This window comes from Arvicola amphibius, chromosome X (assembly GCF_903992535.2).
Source record: "Arvicola amphibius chromosome X, mArvAmp1.2, whole genome shotgun sequence".
Taxonomy (NCBI): Eukaryota; Metazoa; Chordata; class Mammalia; order Rodentia; family Cricetidae; genus Arvicola; species Arvicola amphibius.
The window spans coordinates 101258489-101276526 of record NC_052065.1 but is presented as its reverse complement, the minus strand read 5'-3'; the positions used below and the strand labels follow the sequence as shown (position 1 = coordinate 101276526).

Genomic DNA, 18038 nt, shown 5'->3' with positions numbered 1-18038 from the left:
CAACACAGCTACTCAGCAAGGATTGCATAGACTGTTGGATCACAGTAATGATTATGCCAAGCACAGGTCCTGGACGTAGGTTTAATCTTTAAATCTCGGCACAGTTTACTAGCTGTGTGACTTTAGGCAATTTGCTTAGGCTTATGGGGCCTTGCTTTCCCCATCCACAAAAGGGGGATGAGAGTTTCTGCCTGGTGGAGTTGTCCTGGGGACTCAATGGGTATGGTAGTAAAGCACACAAAATGGTACCTAGCACGTTAGTGCTTCATAAATATTGACTTGCTTTGTGGTATGATGGTCCCCCTTAAGTTCCCACCAAGTTCAGGATGCTATAGGACTGTAGGTTGTGCATCCTCCTGCACCATCCAGGATCCTGCCAAGGACGGGGTTCTGTGCTGACCCAGGGGCTTTGAACTCTCCACTCACATATCTCTAGCAGTGACTTTTCTGTTCAAGTTGCTTTGGGATTCGCTGAAACTAAAGACCCCAGCAAGAGGAAGTGGGATCATCTCCACGGTATAGGTAAGGGAAGTAAAGGTGGGCGATGAGGAAGGACCCAGGTATCTGTCACACAGAGCTGGTACAACAGCTTCCTTTCTGTGACAACACTTCTCAGACCTCAGGACCACCCTATCGGGAGGACAGCAAACAGAAAGAGCAAGGTGTAGAGTGGATGAGAGAAGAGCCATGCCTGGCAATAGCAGCCTGAGGGAAGCAGCTCCTCCCTGCTTGTCTTGGTGCGTGACAGGAGTTGCTGTCACAGTTAGGGGAGCCAGAGAGGGTAATTCCTAGAAACACTGCAGGTAGGGCTGGTGTGCTTTACCCGTGGGGAAAGGATAAAGTGAGGCCTGTGTGCAAGCATGTATTTGAAGCTGATTTCTAGAAGCCAAGCAGGCCTTTCCAGAGCTTCCATGTCTCTGAGCTCACCTGGAGGCTTTCCCTTTGACTAAAGTCCAGGGATTCATAGGGTCTTATCTGACACTTCCGTCCTGATGGAGTGGCTCAAATACTCCTCTAATGACCTCACCGGGGGACTTTGCTTGCTGAGACGGGGCACAGTGGGCTAGGATTTTTAGTCATTTAGAAGAGGCTTGGGAACAGGAGTGGTACCGTAACTCGCGGTCTCCTAAAGCTCTGGGTTAAAATACACATGGTACCCGGAAGTAGGAAGTAGGAGTGACACCTTTGAAAATCTTGGGTAACTATCGAGGCAGAGAAATGTCCACTAAGCAGGGTGTCCTCTGGGCAGAAACACCCTATACAGCTTCACCAGCACAGACAGGGGCGAAGAGGAGCCCAGGGTATGGGTCTTAGCAGAGACTAGACACACTCCTTGAGCGGTTTCCCCAAAACACGTGAAACTGTTGCTTGGAGAAGCCAGCAGCTTCCCTCAGGCACTCCCTGAGACAGATGAGACCAGTGGTGACAAGGAGTTCGCTGAAGGAAGCATTCACTGAGGGCCAGAAACCTGTCCAGGACAGTCCCGAAAGGACGCCACCAAAGGGGCACAGCTGCTGCTCTTCGGCTCCACAAGATTCACCCCCGGAACCCTTAGATGTCAGCCTCTCTCCGTGTTCCAAAAAGAACTCTGCTCAAACACAGCTGGTACAGTCAGAGGCTGCCGCAGGGGTAGTAGATAATTGAGAAGCAACCGACTTATTAGCCACTCACTGGCAGGTGTGGAGCTCAGTGGGGAAAAAGTCGCTGCAGTTCCAAGACTGCGCCAGCAGGGGGAAGCCTCTCACGCCACACCAGATTTCACCCAAAAACTGAGCAAGCAGGTTGGAGCCGCTGAGCCACCGTTTAGGAGCTCAGAACTTAGAAACTTTTTAGTATCCTGCCAGCCTGAAAGTTGGCCCAGGTGCACTCGACCATTCCCGCCTGTACGGGGAGGGCCATTGCCCTTCCTAAGTAATTGGTAAAATTGATAGGAGCCTCTGAGCAAATTACCAGACCGGATACCCTGGCCATCAGATACCCTTCCTTCCCAGCTAGGGCATGCCGGAGTCCAGTGGAATCCCTCACTGGGCAAGTTACAACCTCTCTTCCTTACCTGTAATGTGGCTCTACGAAGAAATCATGTCTATCCCGTCCTACCTCAGTGTTTCAACAGGAGCCCTTGGCTACAAGGACCTCCCTCCTTCTTGCTCCAGACTCATTCCTGAGATCTCATGTCCCAAGTCTCCTGTAGGAAGCTTCTCTGACACCCATACAGTTCCCAGAGAAACTGCCTAGAAGTCCTGATTTTTCTTCCAGGGCTGCATGGTTAAACATCTATTGTGATTTTAAATAATCTCTTTCTCTCTTTCTCCCCAACTCATATGGAATGTAGTTCATAATAGGCACTCTGTACACATTTAACACATGTTAAGATTTCTTTTGGAGAGGTGGAATCCTGCACTTAAGGCATGCTAAGCACATACTCAGCCCCTGAGCTATATTCACAGCCTAAGAATTTCTATAGCTTTCTGTGCCTTATAAAACACTTTTCCATGCAAAGTGTGGGGGGTGCTCATAAGCACCCGCTGAAGGAGGCAATACTTCACACATGCACACACAGGTACTGGCTCATGGCACTGTACCAGGATTTTTTCTTTTGGGCCACCAACCAGCTCCCAAATCATGACACAGAGACTTCTTATTAGTTTTGAATGCTTGTTCTAGCTTAGACTCATTTCTGGCTAGCTCTTTTAACTTAACCTGTTTCTCTTTATCTACCTCTTGCCCCAGGACTTTTTACCTTTCTCTCTTTCTTTCTTTCTTTCTTTCTTTCTTTCTTTCTTCCTTCCTTCCTTCCTTCCTTCCTTCCTTCTTTCCTCCCTCCCTCCCTCCCTCCCTTCCTTCTTTTCTTTCTTTCTTTCTTTCCTTCTTTCTTTCTTTCTTTCTTTCTTTCACTGCTTCTCTTAAGTCTGGTGACTGGCACTCGGCTTCTTGCCCCAGGCGTGTCTCTCAGTTCTCCCTTTTGAGCCTAGGGTTCTATTTATTCTCTCCACCTGGCAGCCCTGCCGATCCTTTCTCTGCCTAGGTATTGGCTGTCCAGCTCATTATTAGAACTATTAGGTGCCTTAGGCAGGCAAGGTGAAACAAATGCAACACATCTTTACATAATTAAATAAATGCAGCAGAAATGAAAGTAACACCCCCTTACACAGTTAAAGTAATAGTCTGCAGCATAAATAAATGTAGCGCATCTTTGCCTAGTTAAGATAATATTCTACAACAATGGCACCAAACCAAACACTTTAGCTTCAGGAACTTCGGTTACTATAAGCCTGCCAAGGACTATGACTTTCATTTCAGAAAGGATAAAATTGGGGCCCAGGAAGACGATGGATCCAGTCTCCAGGGCTATTGCCTTTAACACAGAACCACTGTGGTTCTCTTCGTTCACTCGCGTATGCCATGCAGGACCCTTACACGAGCGGGGGATTTAGCTTTTCAGTGCCTCCGTTTCCTCAGTTACAGGATGGGGTTGTGATGGGTATGAAGGCAAAGCAGGCGCAGTTCCATGCATGGCACATGAGATGCACTCTAGAGTCCCCTAGTCATGCCCTCCTTTAAGTGTCACTTTCCTGGTCTGAGTCTTGATTTTGTCATCTGTAAAAATGAAGGGGCTTGACTTACAGAATGACCTCCCAGGCTTGGCAGTTTTGGCCCTGGAATTCTTTATAGCTGAGATAGGGAGACCACTGTTAGATTTTTCTACGCAAATAGATGTGGGGAAACTGAAACCCCAAAAGATGAAGTGACCTGGCTGGAATTGCATGATCTGAGACTGGGCAAGCTTGGGTAGGATCTAGAACTCTGAGCTTGGGGGTTTCATGCAACTGAGTTTCCTCGACTATGGCCTACCAGTTCTTTAACACTGAAGAAGACAGGAAAGCATTTTGTTTGCACAGTGGGAGAAACACCAGCCTCCCTGGAGTAAAGGGAAGTGGTAGAGAGCCACGTAATCCAACAACGGCCTTCCTCTCAGGCTGAAGTTCCCATCCCACCCTATGGCCATTTCCTCTCCCAGACCAGAACTGCCACCACGGGACAGCCAAAAGTCCCTGAAGCACCTTCACTGTCTGCTTGGATTCCAGCTATAAGTATAGTTCAGTCACCGAGACTTTAAAGCCATCTATCAGTATACTATCTATTCATGGTGACCTAGTAGGGGGTGGGGCGGGGGAGACTGAGTCCTAAAGCAGCCAAGGAAAGGCTTGGCCAAGCTGCCTGGAAAACAGATACAGAAACAGATTCAGGACTGGAACCTAGGTTTACAGGCCCCCCGATCCTTAGAGAAAGGATCCCTAAATACTAAGTCTCCCGGAACAGGTGTCTAGTTCCACAATTGCATCTCAGGGACCCCAGGTGAAGTGCTAGTATTGAGGACTGGCATCTCCGGAGAGGCCTTCTGGGCTGCTGCAGCCCAAGCTAAAGCTGGCACAAGGGAGAATCTCTGTGGGCCAAACTCTGTCCCTGGAGAAGGCCTTGTGTGTTGTTGTCTCTGAGGGCTGGTTTCCAGTGACCGAGGCACACTCGGCATGGCATGCAGATGTTTTGGGAGCAGGACAGTGAAGCCATGCTGAGGTAAGCACTGGGTTTAAAGCTTGCCTTGCCAAGTAGAGCTACTTACTCCATGCACTTGAACACGCCATTTCGCCTCCTCAAGCCTTTTTTTACTCCCTGTATAAAGTGGAGGTGAAGACTTCCCTATTCATTCCTGGGGCTCGTGTGAGACTGAGAGCAGATAATAACCCATTGAATGAGCCTGTCCTGGGAGCTAGAGTCTGTGTGGAACACTCCCCCTGTGCTGTACTGCCGGGTCCTAATCACAGCCCCGGAAAGTAAGCAGCAGCATCCAGGACAGGAAGGAAGAGAGGGCTCACCCTGGCCATGACCTTGCCTTCCATGTCACACAGATGAGTAAAGGGACAAGGATTTGACCCAGGATCTTAAAGTCAGACTTCTTCCACTGAAAGCACTTTGGGAAACTATTATCACATCCTGGTTCAGTGGTCACATCACAGCTAGCTCATGACATTCCCGCAACTGTAAACTTGGCTGCAGAAAGTTGGTCTTCCTGCCTGGCCCCAGGCAGTATCTGAGCGGTGAGTCGAAGAACTGGCCGCTGCTTCATTAGAGCGAAGTTAGCCAAACTTTGACCTGCCACCTGTTTTTATAAATAAAGCTTAGTTGGAACAGAGCCACACCCATTGATTCAATGCGCTGTCCATGGCTGCTTCTGTATGACAAGGCAGACATAATTAATAGGTGGGACAGATTTGAAAACACTGTACAGAAAACGTGTCTAACCCCTGTGGAAAGACATTCAAGAAAGTGTCTCCGTGGACCTCCCACCATTCGACTGTGGTCCAAAGCAGCAGCGTGTGCGTTCCTTGCCGGGCTACCTCTCCAAGCAATAGCCACTAGGAAGGGAAAAGTAGGTTTTCAAAGGAGACCTCGCGAGGCGTTCCTTTTGGATGTTCCAGAAAAATGCTGGCAGAGTGAACAGCCTTTGCCGGCCAGGACAGGAAGGTGTTGACTAAGGCCACTCCACCATTTTTCTTTGGCGGTTAGCTGGCACTGGTTCAATCTGGGCAGAGAGAACTCTTGGGTTGAGAAATTCAGCTGAATAGCCTTTAGATCTTAGAAACGGAATTATACAAGCACCCTAGAATGGTCACTTAGGCCAGGTCCCATGGGTTCTTTGGTTGTGGAAGAGGAGCCCAGCCCCAATTTGGGGTCCCGAGTCAATCAGAGAGTATGAAGAGAAAGGCTCCATTGCAGCCTTGGCTCATTTGATATCAACATCTGGATCTGAAAAGCCCTGCGTAGCCTGAATCCATTTCCCCAGTCTCTGTCATTCCAAAGGCTGCCCGGTTTCTGGATGGATTTGGAAGCAATGTTGTTTTTCAGGTTCTTTGCCAGACCCCCTCAACTCAGCGGTCTGGAGCCTCTTGTCTAGAAATAATAGAGTGAATCGCTGTTGATTCATCTAGCAGAGGTGTCTGTAGTGGGATATTATTTGTATTTTGATAAATAAATCTTGCCTGAAGACCAGAGGCAAAGCTAAAGCCACTAGAGGTCAGGTAATGGTGGCACATACCTTTATCCCAGGATTTAGGAGACAGATGCAGATGGATCCCTGTGAATTTGAGGCCACCCTGGGCTACACAAGATCAATGCAGAAACAAATTTAGGTGGTGGTGGCCTACACCTTTAATCCCAGCACTAGGGAGTCATGCCTTTAATCCCAGCACTAGAGGGAATATAAAATGGGAGGAGAGAGAGGCTTAGTCTACTTAGTTTTGTGGTCGCTCAGCCTTGGTAGAGTAAGACTTCTCTAGTGGCTTGGCTGCTTTACTTTTCTGGTTTTCGTGTTGAACCCCAATTTCTGTCTCTGGGTTTATTATTTGTGCTACAGGTGTCTAACCTCAGCCTGTAGGTTATAAGAGTATGCAATCATTTATTTTGTGTGACATTGACATCTACAGCTGTCACACTCAAGAACTGCATAAACCGGCCCCTCCACTTGCAGGAAGTAAGCCCACACACAGGCATACATGTATACAAATAAATCGGTGGAAGGAAGAAAGAATCGCACAATCAGGTTATGAAGAAAGCTCATAGTGTTTTAAGTACGCTTATGCTTTTATGTTGGGCCGTATTCATAGCTATCCTGGGCCACATATATTGGATATCTCTGGGAAGCTCAGCGTTGTGACAGTCAACTGTTCTGATTCTATTGTATGTGTTTGTTCAAGTCAAGATATCACCAATGGATATCATCTATACACGGTCCTGTTCTAGTTAGGTCTCAAGTCATCTGTACAGAGGGACATCAGTGCTCCTTCCCCTGTCCTCGGTCCCAAGGAAGTCAAGTTCGCATCCACTCACTGGTACCCAGTTCACTACACTTACCCTGTGCAACCTGGTGACTGCTGTTCTTTTCTTAGACCCTACCTCACCTGCCTGCTCACCATCCTCTTCCCAGATGCCGCTGGGTCTTCATAGGCCAGTTTTAATCACTCAGTCTCTCTTCACACTCCCTGATTCCACCAGGCCATGCTGTCTCCTACACCAAAGTTCAGTTTCACTTATTGGAACAAAACCCCATGTGTTATACTTCATTTTTCCTCCTGATTAGGAGATCTTTTACTTTGCAGAGTCTGCATTCTGGAATCCATTATATAAATTGTTTATTTTTATTTTTTTATTTTTTGTTTCTTTGAGACGGGGTTTCTCTGTGTAGCTTTGAAGCTTGTCCTGGAACTAGATCTTGTAGACCAGGCTGGGCTTGAACTCACAGAGATGCGCCTACCTCTGCCTCCCAAGTGCTGGGATTAAAGGCGTGCGCCACCACCACCCAGATCCCATGATATGAATTCTATAATCATTTACAACTTATGAAACTTTGAGCCAAGTGCTTCCCCTCTCTTGGGGTGTTTTCTCATCTGTAAAATGGAAATGACAGGCTTTTTGTCCAAGATGTCCTACTGACAAAATGAGTTCGTATTTTGTACAGAGTTCTGTTAACCTGCTAGAAGCCTGAATACCTGTGGGTCAGAATACTTGTGGCCCAACACCACCCCTGTGCCCTTGATTCCATGTGAAATGAGAGCTGGGGGTGAGATTAGGGAGCTAACAAAGCAATCCGTGTGCCGCCCATCCCAATTCCAAGCTCTGCCTGAATGCACTAAGTTCCTCTGACAACCAGTTCACTTAAACAGCAAACCAGCGATTCACAGCTACATATTTTTTCCTACGAGGCGCTTCCAAACAAGTACTGTATTTTAAAATCACTATGGCTCACTGTGCGGCATTCTGCTAATGATGAGAAACTTAAGCATGCTTGTAGGTGACTTTTTCTGTGTTATTGCCTGTTGAGCAGCTTTATGGCTCTTTAGCAACTTTGTCTGATGGCATTTTCTTTACAATTAAATCTTTTTGGCACTAAATACTTGTCAAGTCAACAGAATTTCTCACAAGATTTATCAAACGTATCTATTCTGACAATTTTTGTCTCCTCATTGTGTTTTTCTCTGCCTTGTGTATGCTTGTGCGCACCTAATGGGTTTATTAACCAAATTAGCATGTACCCAATGTTCGTGTCTGTTCGGCAAGATATTGACATTTTGACAACAAGCATGAAAAAGTAAGACAGATGGGGCAGAATTATATCGAACTCCTTGCATTTTATTTTCCAGGCTATCTCATTCATCAAGCAACTCCACTTGGGGAAACATAAAATGAAACATACAAAGTCATTACCAAATGTATTTGTGGCTGGAAACAACATTTTTCAAGAAAGGCAAACTGGCTAAAACGTCCTGAAAGTATTCAAAAGCGGATAAAACAGTAGACACCCACCAGGGATACAAAACGTTTAGTACAAATCCCACCTTTGATCAGCATGTCCTTAAATGAATTGCTTCTGAAAAAAGAATCCTCGACCCGACACTGCCAGGAGAATGAGGACATTCGAACAGATGCCAGAGGACTTAAAAGGGGCTCAAATTTATGTGAACTGGCCCTTAAACATAGAGAGTCCTTTTGTGAGCTCGCGGCAAATGGGTTTGAGGCCAGCTGACCTAGAACCAGTCGGGCATGCAAGCACTTACCTCCTACACGTGCAAGCTGTGGGCACAGGGACAAGCATGGCCCTTGGGGGAAAGAAAGGCCCCTCCTGAGTATGACCTCAAAGAGTTAAGGGCAAACTGTCAGCTTTGAACTCTTTATTATAAAGACATATTTACACAGAACAATCTTTACAAATATAGTGGACACAGTTAAGGGAAGGGGACAGTTTTTATTTTTATGCAAAAGGCCTTAATATCTTTATATAAATTAGTATAAGAATCATACACATCCACTTTAAATACGACAGCCCACCAGGCCCACTTATTCCTCTCTTCTGTTGCTGTCTCCCCTCTTTCTCAGCCATCATCGTCATCCTCTCTCCCCTTCCCTGTGGGGCTGGGCATGGCAGGCTGATAAGGCAGGAGATGCAGAAATGACAAAGAGGAAGAAGGCCTGGTCCCTGATAGGGGTACCAGCAGTAGAAGAGGCACCACCCAGCTCCCCACTTCAAGCCCAAGGGGTGAGGAAGCTATGCCTGGCCCAGCTCCCCGGGGTGGGCTTTGAAGCCGTGGTGGCGGTGGCAGCAGCAGCAGCATTAGCAGCAGCAGACGGGAAGGAAAGGCTTGGGGAGGGATGGATAGGCAATCTTAGGGTTACTATAGGGCTTGGGGGTCCTGACTTCCCCTGCCCTACACATATGTAAGTGAATATCAAGCTTCTGTCTTCTCTTTCCTCCCTCCTGGGAGGCCTCTGAGAAGACCAATCTGCTCAGGCAAACAATGAGGGTCTCCCTTCAAGGAAGGGCTGCAAAGGACTCCTGGCAAGAGACGGGGCCTCTTGGTGGAGTGATGGACCCTACCTTCACATCCTCCCATCTCTCCTCCTTTCTTCCTTCTCTCCTTCCTTTCTTCCCCTTTCTCCACTCTGACATGCCCCCCCCACAAAGCCACAAGAACAAGGGCCCAGTCAACATAGGGGATCATGACAGCGAGTGTCAGGGGCTAAATGGTAGTTTCAGTGCCTGAGAACCCCAATTAAAGTAGCTTGAGCCTGGGTGTGTGGCTGGGACCTGGCCTGTGTGGAGTACATCTCACCACTTATGGAATATTCCAGGACAGGTCGGGAGGGGGAAGCTCTATGCTCACACAGGGCAGTTCATAGCTGGCTTGCCTCTCCCTCCCTGTCCTGTCCAGCCACCCTCTGCACTAGACCCAGCCAAAGGCACTTCATTTACTATGAAAGGACATCATCAAGAGGAAAACAGACATCACAAAGTGGGAGATTAGAGACCTGGTCCTCATTGAGACTCTGCAGTGGCACTGAGCGGGTCATTCCCCTCTCAGGAGCCTCTGTTTGTGCAAGTGATCTTCAAGGGTCCTTTGGGCTCTGATTCTTGGTGATTTTTTTTTTATTTTTTATTTTTTTATTTTTTATTTTTTGGCAAAAACAACTCTCCTGCTTAGTTAGCTTTTACTTCCAGGAGAGTATGGAACCATATCGGGCTCAACACTCTCCCCTTCTGACCTGGAGACTGAACTATCTGCGACAGAGAGCAGAGAGGACGAGGACAAAATACTTCATGGGTCCCTCTCCTTTGCCTTTTTCTTGACAGGGCCAGACAGAGCTGAGAAAGAAGCCGTGGCAGCGCTTTCTTCTCACCCCTTCACCATGCTCGCCCACATTTCAGTTTCCCCAATGCACCTCCTCCCGATCCCAACACCCAATCCCTCTCAACCAAAGTCTCTCATTGCACATCTCTGTACTCCTAAGTGAGAAGTCCAATGGATAAGAAAGCACAAATGCGCTTTGAAGGAATGAAGGAATCCATTGAAGAAAGGAGTTCTCCTGTCCATTTTCCGAGATAATGGGAAGAGGGAAGGGGCAAAAGAAGGCTAAGGCCAATTGATAGTGACTAAAACTAGGTCGAGGGGAAGCTGGGTCTCCAATGGCAGTCCTAGGAGTGGCCAGGGCGATGGGCCAATTGGATCCTTGTGAGAGAAATGGAATCATCCAAATGAGGGGCAGGACCACGCCATTAGAGGAACTTGGTGGGTGAGAATAGCCAGGACCATTGGCAGCTATAACAGGTGCAAGACGAGAGCCAAATGGATGCGAAGGTTCCAGAGAAGAGAACGAATCTGTGGAGTAGAGACAACAGCACCAGGCAGGACATGGTGAGCTCTTCAATCCTAAAGAGACAAAACAAGAAGAAAGAAGTCACAGACATATACTAGGGAGGAAACAAGAGTAGTGCCCACTCCCAAGGCACCAAGTTGATCATCTTTGGTTTTGGCTGCAGCGGGAGAAGAAGCAGGCCAGGCTTCAAAAGCCCTGATCTCTCTGGCCACCTTCCATTCTTCTCTGCTTCTCCCAGCTCTGGACACTACCACCCAGGCTCCCCTGTCCCATGCATCACAGTCCCTAGGCTCTCTGCTACCTTCCCATGCGCCCCTGGACCTGGTAAGAGTGCACACCAGATAGCTATAGGCATGCCCTCGGCACACCTCTCCAGCCACGGCCTGCTAAGACTTCGAGAACTCCTCAATGGCAGCAGCCTGTCCAATCCCATGCAGAAGAGTAGAGGGAAAACAAAATACTCTGCTCTTGGGAGGGAGTCAGGAGATTGGCCCCAAGCGCTAAGGCCTTCTCTGGGTCACAATCTCTTCTATAAAATAGATTAGAAATAAGTGCTTTACTAGCTCCCAGGAAGCTCTAAGACCCTGCTGTGTTTGATCTTCAATAGCAGGCTGTCCATACCCGTTAGTGTTACCAACTGACAAGGGGCTCTAATACCTGATTCAGAAAGGCATGGGGCCCTTATGGGAGAGACGGGGGCGCTGTCTGCGGAATTTCCTCCTGCCTCCCTGCCAGGGCCCAGGTCCAGTCCTTGAAGCTCTGGGCTGCACCAAGTAGCGCATGTTGCCTTCTTCTAGCCCCTTCCCGTCTGGAGGCAGCATCAGTGGCACTGCAGAGAGGAGAGGAGAGAAGCCATTAGCCAGGAAGATGGTCAGTGGAGACAGCAGAGGAGGCCACGGCCCAAGGGACAGTGCAACTTCTCCACAAGGTGGCGTCCCTCATAATTTTCTTTTCTAACCTGATGAAAAGACACTATTCTGGGGCAAACGGAACCACTCGTTTTGCCATTGGTGTAACTAATTTTATATCCTTTGAACAGTTATATCAAGTATCTGACGGGCACCAACAAGTTCTTCCTTGGACAATGTCATGATTGGGGTGCATTCTGCAGCATCAAGCCTATACTTAGGTGTGGAACACACCTTGGCTGTGGTGCACAATGAACCATAATAATGGCACCCCTGCAGTTGGTGTCCTTCAAACATTTCAAACATACAACATCACAATGATGCCCCTTCATGGACCCATATCCATATGTCAGTTATTGAATGGGCTCGTGTGTTCTGCTTATTCTTTTTCCCCTTGGCTGTAATTTTTTTTTTAAACAAATAACAAATGAATGTCACCCTATGCTGACATTCTTTGAAAGGCAGGGTGACTCACTTCGGTGTGCTAGGGGTCTCATCTGTCCCCCTTGGGCACCTCATCAGTAGTTAGGCATCTCTGAGGCTTTTCCTTGCTCCCAAGGCTTCCTTGTGGATGTGGCTGGGGCATAACTGACTCAGCCTGCTTTGCACTGGATTCTCTTCAGCCTGAGACCAAATTCAGAGGCTAATAAATATGGCACGTGTGAGTGAATGAGTGCAGGAAGTGTCACCCGTGGCAGTATGCCCATACACTCCTGGGGTAAGCCCAGGAGTGGGGTTGGCACCACCCCATCAATCTACCACTCTAGATCACACCTCCTACCCAAAATCTGATACAAATTCTTTCCACACGGCTTCTGTGTGCCCTTCCAGGCTCCTGTCTCCATCTGCCCACATCTGGCTTAGTGCAAAAGGCATCTGATGCCACTGAGCCCTTAATGGAATCCAAGTTGTGCAGGATGTTCTTGGGAAAGATGAGGGAGAAGGCACATGTGCCAGCTCCCACAGAGCCAGAAGTGCAGCCAGGAAAGCTGAGCTAGTACCCAGAGACACCCTTGGACACTAGAAGCAGACCATGTGCAGGGATGAGATGGTTCTGGGGAGGAGGCAGAGGAGTGGGATGCTTGTGCAATGCCCAGTATGGGCGTGGCCTTCAGAAACACAGCAGTGCCTGAGGCCAATGATAATGAATACCAGCCTCTGTTCCCTGTACACCATCAGATTTGCCTTCAGCTATATATCCCTGTTCCTTGAGTCTCACTGCCGTCCATCAAGGAATTCCCGCCACTGGCTCACAGTTTCCATATGGCATCCAGTTGGCTATTCCTCCCTGCCTTCAATGCCCTGATACTCTGGCTCTTTCCTTGACCCCTTGGTTCTAGTGAATCTTTCTCAGCTTGAAGACAATTTCCAGGCATCCTCTTGGGCCAAAAGTGGGTGAGGCTTGTCCTTGTGGTCCTCTTTGTGCAGACTTTAGGGCTGCTGTTTTTCTTCCTCACTCAGAGCCAGGAAAGCACACTACATGCCCCCCCCCACACACACACCCTCTCTATTTCTACAACACCCTTCCATTCTTGTCCAAGAAAAACCACCAGGCCCACCAGAAGCCAGGGGTTTACAAGGATTGACTTGCCACACTTCCATGCTCAGGGTTAAAGTGTGTCAGTGTGTCAACTGAGCCTGTAAACCTATAATTCAGGAGAACTAACATTTAAAAATATTAATACTTTGGAGACAAGAGGAATGATGATGAGAAGCCTTAAGGATTGCTTCTGTTTGACTAACCTAGAGTTGCCTTCCTGTTACCATCTGTGAAGGGGCTCAGGAGCGCCATTGTTAGGTGTCCTCCCCCTCCCCTGCAGTTGATCTAATCGATGTCTTGAGTTTTAGGATCTCATCAAAGCTTACCCTGAGCCTTGAGGGTGATTCTTAGTGATGCTGATGAGAAATCAGAACTAGAGACATGTTTAAGCTGACGGATGGTAAGGACTGTGTCCAGCATGTAGTCGTGCACAGGAGAAGGACCCTACGGGCCTTAAAACAATAAGACACTGGTTGTCATGCCCATGTCATCAACTACAGGATTTGGATGTCTTCATGGCCTGAGACTGTCCGTGTCTATGGCAGTCAAAGAAGACTGGGGGGGAGGGGGGGTCCATAGGAAGGAAAGTCAAGAGCCAGGATGGGCAACATGCTGACTGTTGCTCCAACTCAGACCAGGAAGATGTCTAGACTCTAGACCTGCAAAGAAGATCCACCCTGAGCTCACTGAGGCTCAGCCAGGCCTGGGAAAGTGGCCACCCCAGAAGCTGCTTGGTCTCTTCCATCCTATTGGGTTGGAGCACATTGTCCTCCCCATCACAGGAAGTCTGTGGGCTCCTCCCACACTCTGATCCCATCACCCATTCGTTTCCTATTTTTGCTGCTGAGTCTAGTCAGATAAGCCAGCCGATACCTGAAACCCTGGCTTTGTCCTGTCTGAAAGAACAAATTAGAGGCCATTGATTCTCATCACCGCAGAGGTCTTGGCCGTACAAAAGGCATTCCCCTTTAGAGACGGGGAATACCCCAATACACTTCAATGTGCCCTTCCAACTCATTTTCTGCTTAAAAGGAAGCAGGAGCTATTTCCCAGAGAATCTCAAGCCAAGAGGATTGGAGCCCTTGTTCCTAAGAGTGAGGCAATGGTATTTTCAAGCTGGGAACTGCAGCCAGGGGAAGAGCGTGATTTGGTTTTCGTGCAACCTGAACTCCAACCCTGCTGAGACACAAAAAGGAGTCTGAAATTTTTCAGAAAACACACCAGCCTCAGCAGAATGGTGCACCTATCTTCTTGTTCAGGGTCTGGTCTGTATAGTGATTGCTTTCCGAGCCCACCCCTAGGTTCTGGTGGAGATCCCACTGGTGATGCTATCTATGCCCACTGCTCTGTAGTAAGGCTTGTGTCTCTGGGATATGAGACACCTTCTCTGAGACTCTGTGCTGTTTTCTACTGCCAGCTTTGCTTATCTGGATCAGGCTGTGGGAAGCCCGACTAGCCTCAGGACTTTACTGTTGACAGACAGGCCTGGCTCGGGTTACAAGGATGCCTAGAGTTTAGAACTGGGAATGGAGTGGAGATGTCCTCCACAGTGGGAGGGGTACAGTAAGCTGTCCTTACACTGCATGCTGGAGTAGAAGTTGCCAAGGGGGAGGAGACAAAAGAAAGCGGTGCTTGGAGACCAAGGGACACTTGGCCAGGACTCAGAAACTCTCAGACTCAGAAGAGCAAAGTGTATCCCAGGTCAGGAGGCAGCGAGGAGTCTGTAGAGTTGGAGGAGGGGAGAAGAGAGGTGAACATTCCAAGTCAAAGAGAAAGTAGAAGAGAAGAGGAAGTATGGATTTTGAGCCTGGAGCTCTGGGGACTCTGGCTGTGGAGAGTTCTTGCAAGCCTGCCTTAAGGACAAAGTGATTCTAGGGCTCTGCTCTCTAGACCAGGACACAGTGGAAGTAGAAGCGTGCATACCTAAACTTCTGGCTGCTGGCTACCTCCAAAAAGGTGTCCTCCTTGGTTTGAAAAGTAGGCAAGATATGGGAAAATAGTGGGAGCTTTAGAAGTAGCCAATGCTAGTCTTAAATAAAATGTAAGGGTGAGGCTTACACCCACATTATGATGTGCAAAAGACTTAATATAAAAAGAGGAGACAGAGCGAGACGTTTCGGGGTCTGGACCAGATACCACTTCCTTGAAATCAGCTCGCCCTTTTACTAGTAATAGCTGGACCCTGAAGGCTTCACAGAGTATCTACTAGCCAAAGTCTTACTTATACCCTCCCCTCACCCTCTAGGGAAGTATGCAGCTCCAGGTGGTCCAGCCTCCTCTGGGGCACCCTTTCTGTACCCAACCATGTTCTTCTCCAAAGGTACCACCTTGGACTATTTGTCTGAAGTCAAACTATGAAGGTGTGTTGTCTTGCCAACCATATTGGCTAAGTAAGCCAATGGAGGGGGCAGGCTGCTGTAATATCTTTATTCACAGCTTCTGCTCCCTTCCTGCCATTGCCTGACCGCCAAAAGTTTCTGGGAAGAAAGTCTTCACCCTTCTTTCTAAAGAGGTGGCTGCCCCAGTGCTAGAGTCTCGCAGGAGACCACTGGACAGCTACCTGGAGGCAGGAGGCATCGACCAGGCCAATGTACTTTCCGGAGAAACCTGAGTGCAGGGCAATGCCAAAGAACAAGAGTACAGAAAGGAGGTGGCCACAAAGAGAGGCAGGCAGAGTTGGCCAGAACTCCAGAGGCTCCTGGCAGCGGGCCATCCTCCTGTTCTGGAAGGGTTCAAACCAAATTTAAGTTCCTGGGGTTCTTCCTCTAGAAAACCCACTGTCCTGCTCGCTCGTGCTCTCTCTCTCTCTCTCTCTCTCTCTCTCTCTCTCTCTCTCTCTCTCTCTCTCTCTCTCTCTCTCTCCCTCTCCCTCTCCCTCTCCCTCTCCCTCTCCCTCTCTCCTCTCACTTCCCTGCGACTCCAGCCCTGGCACTGGCAACTGTCCACCTGGTCTTGACCTTCCCTTTCTGCTGTGCCAGGCAGGCTGCAGTGACAGCCAGATCACAGGACTGGGGCAGCTGAAGGTGGGAGCTGGCAGCTCCAGAAGGCTCTGACCGCACAGAGGACAGGCAGCCTGGGCAGGGGCTCCTGGAACACTGAAGACCCTGACTGAAGTAGGCAAGGGAGTTCCAGTGCCAAGAATTTCCAGGTGGAGGGCTGGTACACGTGGAAATGAAGAACGCCCCCCCCCCCACTTCCCTGAGATGCACGGAGGGCCGCCTGTGTTTACTGGGTTGGTACCTGGAGACAGGGGGACCGAAGTTATACCTGGGGCAATAGTGGAGGATGAAGACAGAATACAGAAGAAGCAAGTCTCCCAGAGAGAGGCTGTGCGCCAGGTGGCCCACGTGGAGCAGGGAAGAAGATCATCCAGGACCTTGGAGTGAAGGAGGAGACCAGCCTGACCCTGTCCAGTCCAGATCTGCCTAAGTAGGCTGCCTCTCTCACACACAGGCTGAAAGGAGCAACAGCTGGGATTCACTAGCCACTGCGGTCGCCCCCGCCCCCGCCCCCGCCCCCCGCAGCGTGCTCCTGACTATGCAACAAGTGTCACGTCTACATGTTGGCACATCATCCCCAGCCACTTAAGCCCCTGAACTTGCCAGCGGCCCCCTAAACTCCAAGACACAGAGACCTTCAACGTGGAGCCCAGACCACTCAGCTCAGGTCAGTCACCTCCACTGATCCATGAGGTGAACTGGACATATCCCCATACTCCCTGCCACCAAGTGAGGTGCTGGGTATAGGACACAGGGTGCAAGTCTGGGGCCCTGATTGCCTTAAACTGCGAGGAGTACTCAAGAGAGGCCAAATGGTGATGTATGAGATATTCCCGAACGCCCCCCCCCCACCCCTCACTGTCCGAAGAAGCAGTGCCTACATAACACGTCGCCCCCCCCCCACCCGGGATGCCCTGTCAATCTGCCTCCCGGTGTGGCTGGCGCGTGGCTGCTCCTGCAAGGCTCGCGCCGGGTTTCCTGAGAGGCGGGAAGAGCGCGCGTGGGGCAGAAAGAGAGGAGCACGCTGGCTGCAGCTAAGAAGAGCCCTAGAGAAAACCCGGGCGAGTGGAAGGGCACGCACTCACCTCCACACACCGCAGTCAAGGAGAGCCAGAGCAGCAGCAGCGCCTGCACGCAGAGTCGCAGATTCATGTTGCAACTCGGTCTGCAGCAGCCCTGAAGAGGGGCGGAGAAGGGGGGCACCCGGGACACTGAGAAAGGCGCGAGCTGGGGCTGGCGCGTGCAGGCACGGAGTTCGCGTGGCTCCCGGACCACGGGAGGGTGCGCGCCCCAGCAGCGCTGCTGGCAGCCGGCCCCACGCCTGCTGGCCGCCTCTGCTCTGCAGCAGCCTCCTCTGCCGCCGCGGGCAACGCCGCGAAGTTGGCCTAGGTGGCTCCGGGACAGCGGCAAAAACTCTCCAAGTGGCAGGCTGTGCTTGCCGGCGACTCGCAACTTCCCGTTGGTCCAGGCTGCTAGAGAGAATGCTTCCCTGCTCACTTCGGGGGCTGCATTTTGTAGCTTGTGGTTTGGCCGCGAGCCCACTTGGTCATGTGGTCATCGGGAGGGCTGGGGGGGGGGGGGCGGAGATCAGGAAGAGGGAGAAGGAGTGAGCCTCCCGCACCGCCCCCCTCCCGGCAAGCACGCTGCAGCCCTATCCAGGACGCGAGAGGGAACCCCGAGGTGGCCCCACAACAAAGGCTGAGCGGCCGCTCGGACAACCCACAGCCGCTCCCCGGACAATGCCTGCCTGGCCGGGGTCCAGAGAGTTCATAGAGACCTGAAGGATTTCAAACACAGGAAGCCTTTGGATCAGTGGAGGGGCACACTTAACCCTTTCCCACCTGGTTTCCTTAACAGCTGTCAGGATACCTAAGCATTTGGAAAAGG

The 18038-nt window shown here is 49.9% G+C and overlaps 1 protein-coding gene across 1 annotated transcript; it reads right to left on the bottom strand.

The window, feature by feature from the left end:
- Positions 1 to 10623: 10623 nt before the first annotated feature.
- On the bottom strand, positions 10624 to 17463 carry Apln (apelin). The gene is made up of 3 exons (XM_038315638.1): positions 17237 to 17463; positions 11362 to 11533; positions 10624 to 10757 (listed from the first exon to the last, which is right to left on the bottom strand). The coding sequence occupies exons 1-2, from the start codon at positions 17301 to 17303 to the stop codon at positions 11367 to 11369; spliced, it is 234 nt and encodes a 77-aa protein (XP_038171566.1). The 5' UTR covers positions 17304 to 17463; the 3' UTR covers positions 10624 to 10757; positions 11362 to 11366.
- Positions 17464 to 18038: the final 575 nt, after the last annotated feature.

Excerpts from the sequence above, each read along its gene's own strand:
- Apln (XM_038315638.1), bottom strand. The coding sequence starts at position 17,303 with ATGAATCTGCGACTCTGCGTGCAGGCGCTGCTGCTGCTCTGGCTCTCC. Across the intron at positions 11,534-17,236 it reads CTTGACTGCGGTGTGTGGAG|TGCCACTGATGCTGCCTCCA; the intron begins GTGAGTGCGTGC and ends TCCTCTCTGCAG.